This window comes from Olea europaea, chromosome 9 (genome assembly GCF_002742605.1).
Source record: "Olea europaea var. sylvestris chromosome 9, O_europaea_v1, whole genome shotgun sequence".
Taxonomy (NCBI): Eukaryota; Viridiplantae; Streptophyta; class Magnoliopsida; order Lamiales; family Oleaceae; genus Olea; species Olea europaea.
This window is the reverse complement of record NC_036245.1, coordinates 394828-409578: the sequence shown is the minus strand read 5'-3', so window position 1 is coordinate 409578 and position 14751 is coordinate 394828. Positions and strand designations below refer to the sequence as shown.

The 14751-nt window shown below is 31.6% G+C and overlaps 1 protein-coding gene and 1 long non-coding RNA gene across 9 annotated transcripts in view; both read right to left on the bottom strand.

Annotated features, from left to right (window-relative positions):
- Window positions 1–1505: 1505 nt before the first annotated feature.
- On the bottom strand, window positions 1506–3809 carry LOC111399322. Of its 2 annotated transcripts, none has more exons than XR_002703633.1 (3): window positions 3667–3809; window positions 2544–2604; window positions 1506–1809 (listed from the first exon to the last, which is right to left on the bottom strand). It is a non-coding gene; the product is annotated as an uncharacterized LOC111399322 (long non-coding RNA). The 2 variants fall into 2 exon arrangements; XR_002703632.1 differs by having other exon boundaries at window positions 1506–1806.
- A 420-nt stretch (window positions 3810–4229) lies between these two features.
- LOC111399319 (protein yippee-like At3g08990) overlaps window positions 4230–14751 on the bottom strand; it is a 52449-nt gene continuing 41927 nt past the window's right edge. For 3 of the 7 annotated variants that reach the window (XM_023026568.1, XM_023026569.1, XM_023026570.1), the window contains 5 exons: window positions 7101–7439; window positions 5739–5782; window positions 4982–5090; window positions 4647–4741; window positions 4230–4554 (listed from right to left, as the gene is read on the bottom strand). In XM_023026568.1, coding sequence (XP_022882336.1) covers window positions 4473–4554; window positions 4647–4741; window positions 4982–5090; window positions 5739–5782; window positions 7101–7334 — 564 coding nt within the window. In that variant the 5' untranslated portion in view covers window positions 7335–7439 and the 3' untranslated portion in view covers window positions 4230–4472. Of the gene's footprint in view, window positions 4555–4646; window positions 4742–4981; window positions 5091–5738; window positions 5783–7100; window positions 7556–14751 lie in introns of those variants that run through there. The other 4 variants (XM_023026571.1, XM_023026573.1, XM_023026566.1 and 1 more) reach the window with 4 other exon arrangements.

Here is a 14751-nt window from a genome sequence, read left to right as displayed (position 1 = left end):
TCATATTAGTATTTTTGTCAATCTAATAAGCTTTAATGGAACGAGTTGATTAAATGAATGTCAACGATTGTGACAAAAATAAACTGAAATAACTCACTTAAAATCATGGCATGAGCAAGTGATGTTTGGTTTTTCTCAACATGATTTTGACATATTATGTCGCATTCATACTCTTTGTTGCAAATTGCACCATTGGCCAATTTGAACTGAAAAAGTTCTATTCCTCCCGTGATATAACAAAACTTTCATAGGATATATTCATATCATTTTGTATAAATTAATTGAAAGCCATAAATCCCCGTTTGGCCTCATTTTGTGGTAATGAAAATGGATGGAATGGTATTCTTTTAAAAATGAGTGATTAAAAAAGAAGGAAAAAAATTTCGATTTATGTATAATATTATTTTATGGAAGATTGTATGGTTGAAAATAGGAAAGAAAAAAATAAAATGTAATTTAATGAAAATTAATGGGGGCCAAACGGGAGCTTATAAACTTTTTAAGTGTCTCTCGAGTAGGATTTTAGCATTGATATGGAAAAAGATCTTATGACAATAACGCTCTTCACGACTATACTTTCACATCTTACGATGGTTGATTTACTCATGAGAATAGTTTTAGCAATCCTTCGGCCTAGGCCCAATATCTAATGCTCGACTTTCCAAAGCTTATGGCTCGATTGACCCTTGTGCTAGCTTAAGAATGCTGTGCAACTAGTTTGCTTTTCATAGATGTCTCTGTCTTAGCTAGGATGATGTGGTGTATAAGTCAAATCTAACCACTATATATTGAAATTGAAGTCTTATATTAAAATGTTAGCGCAATAAAAAGAGTACTACAAACCCTTATACATTATTTGGGATTTTTAAATATAATCGATGTAACACTACTTGATCATTAACATGCCCTCTTAAATGGTGCGCATCTAAGAACTCCAATCTGGAAATTCAAATTCATTTGTTTCTAGATGGATCAACTGCTCATTTGCTACGATAAACATTGATTACTATTTTTACATCTAAGTGATTTGAAATTTTATACTTAACACTTCAGTCCTTTAATTACTTAATTCTTTTGAAAAAATAATTGTTTGGAGAACGTACGAATGAAAATAATTTTGGAGAAAAATAAATTTAGAAGCCTGGCAAAACTATGATTTGTTTGAATAGGCAAAACTATGATTTGTTTGAATAGTTATTATTAGGGCCCCTGGGTAAGGCAAGCCCAGATTAGCTTTGACTACGTGTTAAGTCCACACTTCTAGCCGTGGGGCTCTCAAGTTCTAGGACTAATACTTGGTGGAGTCTCGGCCCAATCTATGATGACACGACCCGTCCCGAATCACCTTAATTGACTCGACACGTGTCGTGTGCCGATGGTAGATACCAGCTAAATGTTGGACCCACCACCAAGGCAACCTTGACTTGCTTGAACGAAAAATATTTTAAAAGAATTTTGACAAAGTTTACTTTGAAAAATGGACTAAATCCGCCTAAACAAAAATAAATTTTCTCAAATCCATACATATAATTTAAAATAGGACACACTAGTCCCTCGAAATACAAACTGTTCAAAATAAGTGTACTGGAAAGAAATTTACACTCCTTTCGAACCAGGTAACCCCAATTGCAAAACATATATAAAAATATACAGCGAACCCATGATATAAATACATTTTCTGATAAAAATGCATCAATCCCAAAAATATATAATGTATGTACTGACAAGACTAGACATACAATAAATACACCATGTGGCTCGACTCGCAAATCGACAGGCTCCAATGTCGCTCAACGTAGCTACCATCTGCTAAGAAAAATGGTGATAAAAATATGAGATTGTAACTCAGTGAGTGGATGATTTGCAAATAAGTAAACTTTTTCCATTGATGCATATTTTCTAAAAATTTTAACTTTATTCAATCCTTGAGAATTTCTGAATCTAGTAATACTTTTAAAAACTAAACATAATTACATTATAAAATTCTTCGTTCTAAATTCTAGAAAAGTATTTGTAAGGTATAACAAATATAAAGAATCTGATATTCATGAAAATCTATGAAATATTGCTGCTGCTCAATACTTTAAGCTGAAAGCTTTATTCTGAAAACTGAATTAACTGAATTCCATAATCTGAAGTCTGAGAACTGAATAAATACTGAACAATCATACCAAAAAGAGTACCCAATGAATAGCCTTACTCATGTACAGAGTAATCTCGATGTACAAGGTAAAGTTATTCAAATATGATAATCTGATAATCTGGTCATACGTACGCAGAGCTGCCCCAAAGGCTAATCACCCTAGTACACGGCCCAAAGCCTATGTGTGTACGAGAGTGGGTCCCAAAGACCTCTGATAATCTGGTCATACACTATGGAAACACATTCACAATAGTGCAGAACGGGTAAAATCACCATAACTAGTCATACACTAAATTCGTTTTATTCTAAAAAATCATGCTATCAACTCAACTTATAAAATACGTAACTTCAAAATTCAATAAATACTTATTTCTGAAAAATAAGTTTTATTCCCACTCACTGCTTTATGGATAAAAATCTTGGCTAAATTGACGGGCATCTCCAAGCTTCCACGTCACTACCTGAAATAATTGTATAACAACTCAAATTAAAATATGACAATTAAACTAAAGCAAAGTCACCACTTAATTCCTCAACTTCCAAATTTTCTCTTGAATCTCCATTTCTCGATACTTGAATGAATTCCCCAATTTTTCTTTAATCAATTGGAGATAATTCTATTCACTAACTCCTTCACTATTTTTTTAGTTTATCAAAATTACTTTCATCCCAAACATAAAATAATTATACTTTCCAATCTAATGAAAACTAATAACCATAATTCCTCCCATTTAATACACATCTTGTTCCATAAAATCTTCCTTTCATGTGAGTATTTCATGAAAACTATCATTTTCCAAACTTTTCTTCTCTTTGATTATTTACCAACCAATCATCACACATAATCAACTCCATTAATTTACCGTACTTTCTTAAATCACTACTTTATAAACATACAACCTCTATATACAACTTAATCCATTCCTTATTAAATCGCTTTATTCCCTTTTTAATTTCCATATGGCAGAACATGTTCCCATTTACCGATTTATTTACAGAATATGTTTTCCACATTCATTTCCCCACTACATTGGCACAATAACGTACTACCTTCCAACATCTTGAATTTACACTATAAATACTGTCCCTTTTTATTTTGCTCTGTAATATCAAAATTACTAAATCAGGAACATACCACATTCAGGCTAAATTGAATTCCAATTAAACACAATTCATCTCTTCTTCATCAGTTTACTACTTCCACACTAACATCAAGCTATGCAATTAGGTATGTTCCCTTCTTAATACTTCAAGCCACTAGACATATACATGTGACAAACAATTCATTAATTGACTAAAATTCTCACTTGCCTTTTGATTTCTTTATTTAAATTTCAATTTTAACCCAATTACTTACTGAATTTTTTTCATTCACAAAGCTCCAACCCGAAAATTTATAAATATTTGATTCACATAACTTAAAAGCCTCAAAAATGGTTTACCCATACTAAACCATCAAGAATTTGAACTTCTTTATCACTTATTGGAGCCAAATAAGAAATTTAAGTTTGTATAAAACTTACCTACTTGTGATTGTAGAAACAATGAGGCTATGAAAGACAACCCAATACTTGAAAAAGGCATCTCGCCTCCTACATATCTCCGCCAGCATTTTTTTTCCTTCCCTCGGTCTCTCTCGATTTCTCTGGTTTTTTCTGCCTGTCTATATGTGTATATATGTAATGTAAAATGGAACAATGGATTGTTAAGTTGACATTTGTAATCCACTATCAAAAATTTGCATGGAAGCCCCTCATCTTCAATTTAATATGACATTTAATCCTTTTAACTTCCATTAATAGAAAGTAGTAAATCCCCAACTTTAAATTGTATCCAATTTAACTCTCATATATTGCCAATATATAAAATAACCCAAATAAAATATTTTATTACATTTTAGTCCTTATTTGATTTTGACTTTGACGAGTCAACTTTTGATTTTTAACTAAGAAAATTGGGTTGTAACATATGAAGTGTAAATAAAAACAGCTGCAATATGACAAATGATGCGCTAGCTTAGTATGTCGAATAAAGAGAAACATGTAATAAAATCTATCAATTGTTAGTCGAGCTCAGTGCTTCGTATTTAACATATCATAAACGACTGACACAATTCTAATTGGCAATCCAACATCATAGCATTTGGAAGGAGTGCTATCAAATCCACATTTTTGTTAATATTCTAATAATGATCAACATCGTAAATCATCTTGTAAAACTGTTTCGAGTTCACTAATGAGTAATGATAACGAGGAACATAACTAGAAGGCTAAGGAAACGACGTATAGTTTCAAAAAAGTTGATCAATCACGAAAATGTCCAAAAATGTTCAAACTTCATCTTCACTTCCAGATACGTAATCTTCTTGACCCATTGAATATGCACTTCCATCCGGTCCCAATACCTTAAACCTACGCAACCCAAAAGAAATATGTAAATATCAAGCGCAAAACACAACACTATTATTTACGGGAAAAAAGCTAAAAAGTTTAATTCAACGTACTCTCCAATAGTGTGTACCAAACATGGTTTATTTGTATACCTCTCAAGGATAAATCTTCCTTCCTTGTACTTTTGGCTTTTCTCATGAGCAATTTCCTGGCAGTAAATAATAAATAGTATATGAGCGACAAGGCCGCAAACTAAAAAGAATAAGAAATACATGTTTTGCAAAGCTTCTATTAAATTATAAATTGTGGGTCCTTGAAATGTGTATCACAATTCACAAGTGTATAAAAGTTGAATGTGTGAATAAAAATAGATATTGACTAGCTTATAACAATTATAAGCTTTGCCAAACATGCACAGAGTACAGGCCTTCAAGTTTTCGAAACTCACGTATCTCCATCCCACAAGTGCACTGCACCGCACACAAAACGTGTCAACAACTGTGTGCACACCAGTCATCATCTTCCTCTCTTCCTTCTGACCAGTAGTCACATTCACACTGTTATTACAAAGTACGATATTAGGAATGCTGGTAATTAGCAGATTATATCACAATAGTTGTAATTACAAGTGAATGTCAAGAAGCATTAAAAACAAATAGTTATCATAAAGCAAGTTTAGCTAAGCATAAAACTATAAGTAAAAGTTAATTGTAAATAGTTTTTTTTATTTTTTTTTTCCCTGTTTGGATAAGTTTTTTTCTTAATGAAAGAAAAAAGGTTGGTTATTTCGAAAGAAACTCTTAATTTGTTGTTAAAATAAGTAACTTAGAGAGGATTTAGTGACTACTACTTCCCATTGATGAATAGTTCTCAAACAACAACAAAAAAAGATTCCTTAGCCCCTGTTTGGTATCGATTAAAATTCAAATTTTAATCAACGTCAAAATCAACAATCATTTTTAACCACATATTTTATGGATCTCATAACTTTTCAACCACGTATTTCATCAAATTTTATAAAAATTTACTAAAAATCTGATTTTAATTCTCATCAAACAGGGTCACAATTCACAATAACAATTTTAAGTAACAAAAATATAAAACCACAAGAAATTCAATATTGACATACACGCATTCATATTTATTCTGGAACCCCATAAATTAATTTTTGATATATACGACTATAGTTATCAAAGAATACTTACACCTTATCGAAGAGATAAGCCTTTCCAGTACTGCAGTGGAAAGACTGAAAACAGATAAGAAGATTTGGTTAGAAGTTGTGCATATACATCAATTCTTGGTACCATTAGTTATTCTGTATGAACTGATAACTTGTGTATTCTTCATTTTTTATTATTTAGTGATATTATAAGCTTCTAATTTCCTTATCGAGTACGCCCTCCATGACGAGCAGCATACAAAGATAAGATGATTACTGTACTCCCCTTCAAACAAATTACAATAAATTTCTCACATTCATAACTAGTAACTTTCCATAAATTATAAAAACAAGTGCTAGATGCCTGCAAGAATACTATTCGGGACTGTCATATGCTGTGGCGTAGGACTCACTAACGTGGGCATTATAAACTGGTTTCAGATGCCTGCAAAAGGAAAATCTACGTCTTACGTGTATCTACTACCGACTCATCATATAAAGATACAACACGATAGATATAGTTCCAGATACAACTATTTAAAGTTCTCCAACGGTTTGTTTTCCAGATTTGTCAACTATTCATACCAAGAAAGTTGTTTACATGAAGTAAACGACAAATTGACAAATTCCAATTCCAACTCATGATACTTGCTAATAAGATATTTAGTCCTTTTCCAAGAGCTACGGTCAAGTGGACGCTAGACTTTCGGCAGACATTTGTAACATTTGTACATGAACCTAAAAAAGAATAATTTCTATATTTAGATGCACAGGCTGCACATAACCACAAGTCAGTCTATTCCAATCATGAAGTTTCAAACAGATAAATGAAATCTCTATTCCATAAATTTGTCCCCAAAGTGATGACTCAAACAATAACAAATCAGAAACTCAAGTCAAATCTTACTTGTCACCGAAAATAACTAATTGAATTCTTTGCATTAAAGATTGCAGAGCTGAAGAGTCTCTCCAAATTCTTCTAGCTATGAAATTATACTTTCTCTCACAATTATCAACTCCATTTTAGATCTACTCTCAAAAAGGTAAGCAAAAGAACTCCCCTCATACGTTTACCTTTCTCGTAATAAACATTAAGTACATCTTTGGTACATGGCACAGTATGCTCGACTGCACAATAAACGAGATTTTAGCTATTTTTCTTCCATAGCATTCAATCCTTCCTACCAAACATTCCATAAGAATACGAAACTTCCAGTTTATTCCATGTCATTATCTTCCTAATTCCCATCTTAATTTTCACCAACAAGAACATGGACAATCAAAAATTACATTCCACAACCCAAGTTCAAAATACTCAAAAATATATAAAAAAATTTCATAGATATATAAGCACATATTAAAGTATAAACACATCAAAATTGAAAGAGAAATCAAAGCGAAAAACCTTGGAGATGAGATCAGAAAAAACAGCAAGATGGGTTCGGCAGTGCTTGCAAGTATACATTCTCCCTTCAAGATTGATCAAAAATAGCCTTCCCATCGAACTGATATTGATAATGAACTCTTCCCAAAAATCACACAATCGACAGAAAAAATCAAATTCCCAAAAAATTAACTCAATCAAGAAACAATACAATGCAAATGTATGTACGCGTGTGTAATATAAATACATATTCATAATATGAGCGAAAATTGCCGGAGCCCAGATGAAAAGAACTGCAGTCGCCAGTCGGCAGAATCGGGCAGATGATCTCACCTTAGCAGAGGTGAGCGATAAGGTGGCCTGAAAAGAGTGACAAGAAAGAATGAAAATGATCATAACAAAAGAAACACGACCGATACTTATTACTAGTAGAGAAATAGGAGTTCCACACACCCTCTCCCCCGCCCTTCTCCACTCCCAACCTTATTGATTATGTCCCAGGCACGTACGAAATACTTTGCCAACACGATTACTGACCAATGTCTAGCAAAATGACACACAAAACCATCAGTGTAATCCATGGAAGTTCTTAACTTCATGGATGAAAAATAAAAATATGAAGCAATTTGTAAAATGCCGAGCCAAAGGATCTTAAGTCCATGCTACAAGCTGGATTGTCTCCCTCAACCCAACGATGCCCTTCAGGTATCATCATGGCATCATATGAAGAGATATTTATCCAGTCAACAGGCAAAGCAGTGATTCTCTTTACATTTTTCTGTTTGTGATTACTTGGGGAACTGCAAAGGATGGTGGATGCGATTATATTTTAGACCTAAAAATGTTGTTTACAATTTTGTACCAACATATCACAAAAGTAACATATAGTGCATGTTTTGGAATTAATTTATTAATCTACCTATTTTCTTTGTGAATATGTATAGCAAGGATTGCAATCTAATTTTACTTCTAGGGCCTAGGGGCATATACATACTGACACAGAAAATTATTTTCAAGTATCATTTTTATCCACACGTATCAATCTCTCTCTCTCTCTCTCCCCCTCCGAATTGAGCAGGTCACAGTACCACCTCCAAGTGGCCAATAGCTGTTGAAGCAGCACTGTCTCCAAAAATTCCAGCTTTCAATGTTAGTAACACACCAACCCCCTAAAGTTCAACTCTCATGGCTACCATATTTCCACCTCTGACAACCAAGTCCAATGTAAAAGCTTGTTCAGTTTTTAGTGGAATATATTTTATGATGTGAAAATGCGATCTACAGTTCTGTAGCCTAATCCGAATTATAGAGATACATCACTATCACAACAAATGCAAAATAACAAAAATATTCTGAATTCACAGTCAACTCCATTCACCCACATTTGGGAATCAATGATTGGCTTCCAACTCTTGCATCTGCCTGTAATGTAGAACCTAAAATGGATGGAACACTGGATAGATGAAAACCTTTCACAGATGGACTACCCTTCTGGTTGGGGGGTATTGACTATACCCTTTATATCTTTGAGCTAGTATTTAAGTGGAAAATGGCGTGCAGGAATGGTGATTATAGTGTGCTAGAAAATTGAGTAACGTAATTGAAAGCCTATAGAAAGATTATAGAACCCCAGTTTCTCCATCTGTGAGGACTCAACATAACACCCAAACGATTTATGAATCACTTCCATTATGGTAGCAATCAAGAAGCTTTTTTCAAAATAACTTTAATCATGGTTCAACAAAGTAACAAGTAATTCAAGTATGATGAGTCCCAAATATATATTTTTTTTTTTTAAAAGAAAAAAGGCATTAGTGAATAATGAATAGAAAGAAAACATTCAGAGAAAGTGTCATTAGATTTTAATTGCAAGAGTGCTTCCCTCCTCAAATAAATCGTGAAGAATTAGTTTCATGATTTTAAGAAGAACTAGCTATACTTCATGCAGTAGTTAAAATTTTATAAGTTTTCAGGAAAATAGTGAAGGCCGACATTGCTATCGGTCCTAATCTATGCCTCTTGAGCACAGAATAGAAAACCTCAAAGTACAGTGCTCAAAGCATATCCCATGAGATAAATGTTACCAAGTTAAGTTGCAAAAAAATTATAAATCATATTATGCAGCACATAGAATGTTAATTATTCTCAAGAGAAAATATTCAGCCGCATCAATCTTTTACAATCCACAACTTCATCAAAGGCATTTCTATAAATGACCTACTAGACGGAATGGAAGATGCACACAGCTAACAGGAAAAATTTCATGTGCATAGATATGAACAGCTATTGTATTGGTCCAGAACTCAAGCTTCTCGTCTCAGAAGATGGTTGAAAGAGAAAAATACAATTTGATGCCATCAATAAAAATACATAAAGTTAGCCATGTTTCCCCACTCACTCCTTTTACCAAGTTACCTGATCTAAAACCCAGCTTTAAGGATCTTTCTTTGAGAAACATATTAGTCAACATCTCACTTGCCAACATATTTGAATACAAAGCATCTATAGACCTCAATGTTCATTGCTACCAGCAAATTTTCTTCATTATGCTAAGCTGTTGTCTACCAACTGTATCGTTAGATAATAGCATTTAATTTATCAAACATATTTTTTTTTCTCTTAAGTAAGGCAGTGAAATTCATTAGTTTACTGAAAGGAATACAATCAAGGCTCAGCCAAAAACCAGTTAAGCAGGGAGATTGCATTCCTGTTTATGTACATAGGAAAAAATAACAGATCAGGGTACTCATCTTGATCAATGATTAAAGGATACCAGTAATTTGTTTGACATAGCATTTGGTTATGTGGCTATCGATCCAGCAAACAACAATACAAAAGATGAATTTTGTTTGGTTGGTTATCATCAATTGAATTTCAGCATCTCCAATTCATAGCTAGAGAAAGGTTATTTAAGTGGAGAATGATGATGAGAGCATGGCCTAAAAAAAATTGTCAAATACTAAGTTTGAACTCAATCTAAAATTAACCTTGAAGTGAACTTCATTATTGCCTGTGTTTAAAGGTCTAGACGGGCTTAAACAAATTTCCGTAGTTAGATTCAATCAGCAAGTCATAAAGAAGAACATTCATGTCCCATAATTCTGACAAAAAAAACCAGTAAATATGGGTTTGTGCTTAAAACTGAAGAAGCATAAAATCCAAATAATCTGGATTTAAAAAAGGAACCAACAATACTAATGCCAAGCAAGAGATTTAATTACCGGAAAACCACCACGTCACCGTGCGAAAACTTGTATTTCTCAACCAATGCATAGTCATCTGCAGGCACCAGTAACAATCCAGTAAAAATCTTTACCACAAAGTAAAAACGATCAGTAAAATATGAAATAACCCATCAAATTGCAGCAGAATTTTCGTCATGGGGGTTAAGAGTAGGAGACATTGAGGAGCCGCGAATGGCGGTAGGGCTTACATATCGGTCAAATTCTGTGAGGCTTATCAGCCCAACGGTGAAATATTTCTTTGCGATACCGAACAGAAAATTTGCAGTTGCCATATCTGTGGTGCCTAATTAATATATGCGTAAAATTTTAAGAAACTGAAAAATGCAACAGCAGCTGTTACAAGCTACTACACTGAGCACACTTCCAGGAAGCAACGAGGCGGAGAAGGTAGCGTTGGTGATGGAGCCGAAACTGCTTTGGTGTTGGTGGTCGCCGGCGAAGGCAGTTGGGTGTAATCGGCGGAAGGTTTTCTTCTTCCTGTTCCCTTTATTTTTATTTTTCCTTTCTTCAGTTCGGTGTTTTAGCTTTTTTATTCTTTTCAATAAAAAAATGTCGAGGACGTCTTTGCTCCATTTTGAAAATTAGAAACCAACTTACCAATATCAATACAATTGGGGCGAACAGTGAAACTTTTATACTGGGCTTGTTTGAGTCCCAAAAAAAAAAAAAATACATTTCAAAAATAGCGTTTTGATGGAGAATATGTGATTGAAAAGTAAAGAAAAATCTATAATTTTTGTGTAATATTATTTTATAAAAAAATGTGTGATTGAAATAGGGTTTAAATATTATTCGAATATGTATCATGATCAAAAAATGAGAAAAGAAGGGCATTATATTTGGGTTATTAGCACAAATCGTCTCTATGTTTGAAGTTCATTATACAAAATGCCCCAAACTTGCATTTCTTACATTTTCATCCCTATTTACACATTTCATTTTGAAAATCATCATTTTGATTTTTAATTATGTATTTGAGACTCATTTGAAATTTTTTTTAAAAATTTTGGAACTATGATTGGAATTAATTCTTTATTTCTTTTCTTTTCTCTTTTATTTAAATAAGAGAGTATATTCGTTATTTCACAACTTTTAATTAAGAAAATGAATGAAAATAGATAAAAATGATGATTTTCATAATGAAATATATCAATAGAAGTGAAAATACAAAAATTGCAAAGTGGGGACGTTTTATACAATAAACTTCAAACATAGGGATATTTCGTGCTGTTATAAAATACATTTTCTTTATCAAACTAATGGAATCGACTTTAAATGGACAGGAGAAAACTTCTAGTGTCTTGGAATATGAAACTAAACAATTCGTGTTAATATTTAATTGACATGTATACGTATGGGTCCTTAATGCAAAGACGACTCCAAATTTTGAAAAAACATTATTTTAAGGATGTTATGGATATATTGGGGTTTGAGTTGTTTGCTTTGAGTTAATCCATAAATGCCACAAGCCTAGGAGATCAAAAAGGGTGGAACTAGAGATTTTTTGGAAAATACGTAGAATTTTCTCTTGAGTTTGGCGTCAACCAGAATTTCTTGATCGTGGAGGAAGAAAAAGCTAGAGATAAGTCGAGCAATAGGATGAATTCAAGAGTTGAAGAATTCTTCTTGTTAATTTGATTCCAGATGATGTATTATCAATCCATACATCTGAATATTTGTCAATTGTATTATCAACCCACAAACATAAATGTTTGTGCTTTTAAAAAAAATATAAATTACATTAAAATATTGCATATACTATAATTGAAATTAATACATAATGTACGTCAAAATCATTACAATTTACTAAAAGATATTAGTTTTTCAAATAATACACACATCGTAATTTGTCACAAAATTACATAAACTATAATTATCAAATTCTTCTGGTAAAGTTCAAATTTTGTAAACTTTAACAAACACTAATATTTTTTTAATTTACTCCAATATTTTCCACATAATTGTGTAAAGCTGCTTATAAAATAATCGTTCAATATTCTTGAAATTATTGAAGATTACTGTGTTAATTTTCATTTCTTCTACCAAAATAAGCTCATTTACATCTTAAATTTATGTACACGAAATTACAGGTTATTGTATAAAACTTCAATTTTCTATCCATTTTTTGTTTGATCAATGACCATTACTGTCTATCCTTTTTGAAATCGGTCATGCTACATGTACAATCGGAACTAACAAACCCGCTTGACAACCATACACATGGGAGTCAAATGTTAATTTTACTCAATGTTTTTAAAGGCTTGAAGTGTGACGAGATCAAGACTCAAGCATCCAAGTCTTGTGAGCTTAGATAATAAAGAATTTATCTATTTTTTACTATTATTATAGTTATTCTAAGATCATTAATTATTATTTTAATAAAATTAAAATCTTTATTTTAGTTATTCTTTTTATTTAATTAGTTTATTCAACCTCACAAACTAAAAAAATTGGACCAAAAAATTTGAAAAAATAAAAAATGTGTACAACTTTTGACTTCTAATACTAGGTTTGGGCAAATTTCCCGAAATCGACTGGTTTAGTCTGTTACAACGATCGATACTTAAAATCGAGAATTGGTCGGTTATGATCCTCTCCTGATTTCAATTGAAGAATCAAAATTCTGTTTGATTCTATCCAAATGCAGCCTTTTAGAAAAAAATAAAAATAAAAATAAAAAAACTTCGGCTTTGGCTAGTGCAATGAACAAATACTAAGTGCCTACAAGATATTCGATATTATATATTAAACAACTTGAATTTAGAAATTCATTGAATTAAACGACCCTAAGAAAAATAAATCATAATTCCACGTTCTCAAAAGAAAAAAAAAAGGCAAAAAAAATTACAATTACAAAATCTATTACACGTAAAAAATGGGGCTCAAGCAGATATTCTTCTACGTGAGTGGAGCCTATTTCTAGCCGGGTGATGCTACATGTACATCGGGATGTTCATAATGGTATTCGTCCCTTTCACATGGAGGGGGACGAGACCCACTTCGATTTTGAAGGCTATAAAGAAAAATATGCTACTTGTACATAATGTTGTATCCATAATGGTGTTCACCCCTTCACATGAAGAGAGACTCACTTCGAATAAAATATAATTTATCCGAAGTCGATCCTCTCCATGTGAGGGAATGACCTATAAAAATTTTAATTGTGATCAAGAAATTATTTATAACCAAATTATAAATTAATAATTTGTGACCAAATTGCATAGAATCGTGACCTTATATTTAATTAGTAAAACATTTTTGAATTAATTACTTTGGAAATAAAATATCTGATTTTTAAATTTTAAAAATTTTATCTTAGTTTTGAAATAAGTTATAGTTAAACTATTACTTATGAATTTTTTCCTAGGAGAATCTATCTATGAATTAAGCCATGTTCAAGCCCTATTTTTTAAAATTTATTTTCAATCACATATTCTTCCGATGAAATAATTTTATATATAAATTAAAAAATCCATATTTTAAACCATACATTCTTTAAAAAAAAAATTACATTTTACATTTTCAATCACACATTCCCTTTGTACAAAAAAATCGTTAGACAACATGCAGGAAACACAAGTTCTCCTTTCTCACATTTCATTAACTCCAACAAATGATGAAGAATATTCATTCAAATTTAAGAGGAAACAATTTTTAATATGTCTATACTTTGCCATGATTAATAACAAGGTTCGAGGATAAACAGTGCCTACTGTTGGAATACACCTTCCTCAGCATGTATTCTCTAATCGACAACTATATGTTGCACTTTCTCAAAGAATTTCAATGCAAACAATAAAAATATTGATAAAAGCAGAAAATAAAAGAGGAAAAGATATGGGACATTGATAAAAAAAAAAAAAAAAAAATTATATACAAAGAAGTATTATTGTAATCAGAGGCGGATCGGACTTTTTGTGCTGTGGGGTTGAAAATTAAAATATATATTTAAAAAAAATTAGTATTAATGAAGATAAGTTAATACGTATTTTGATTTTTGAAAATGTCATATAATTACATCATTATCAATATTATTAAATGAATTTTATTACTTTTATAGTTTTGTTTACCATTTTGTTGACAAATGCTGAGCTGACAATGAGTAAATCAAATTGAATGTAGAAAATAAATGAATTGAAATAGAATCCAAATTTAATGAAAAAAAGTAAATGAAATTCAAATTTAATGCAAATGTAATTTGAAAATAATTCAAATTATATTTAATCCGTAACGATTCTAAAATTTTTGACGTCATATTCCATGTAAAACTTTCCAATAAAATGATGTAAAATATATTAAGAAATTTATTGTGCAAAAATAATAAAAACTAATGAAATAATTGAATTTTTTTAAAGAAAATATGAGTTAGACGTATTTTTTTAAGACATATGTTTGACGCATATTTAATATTTTTTATATCCGTTTAA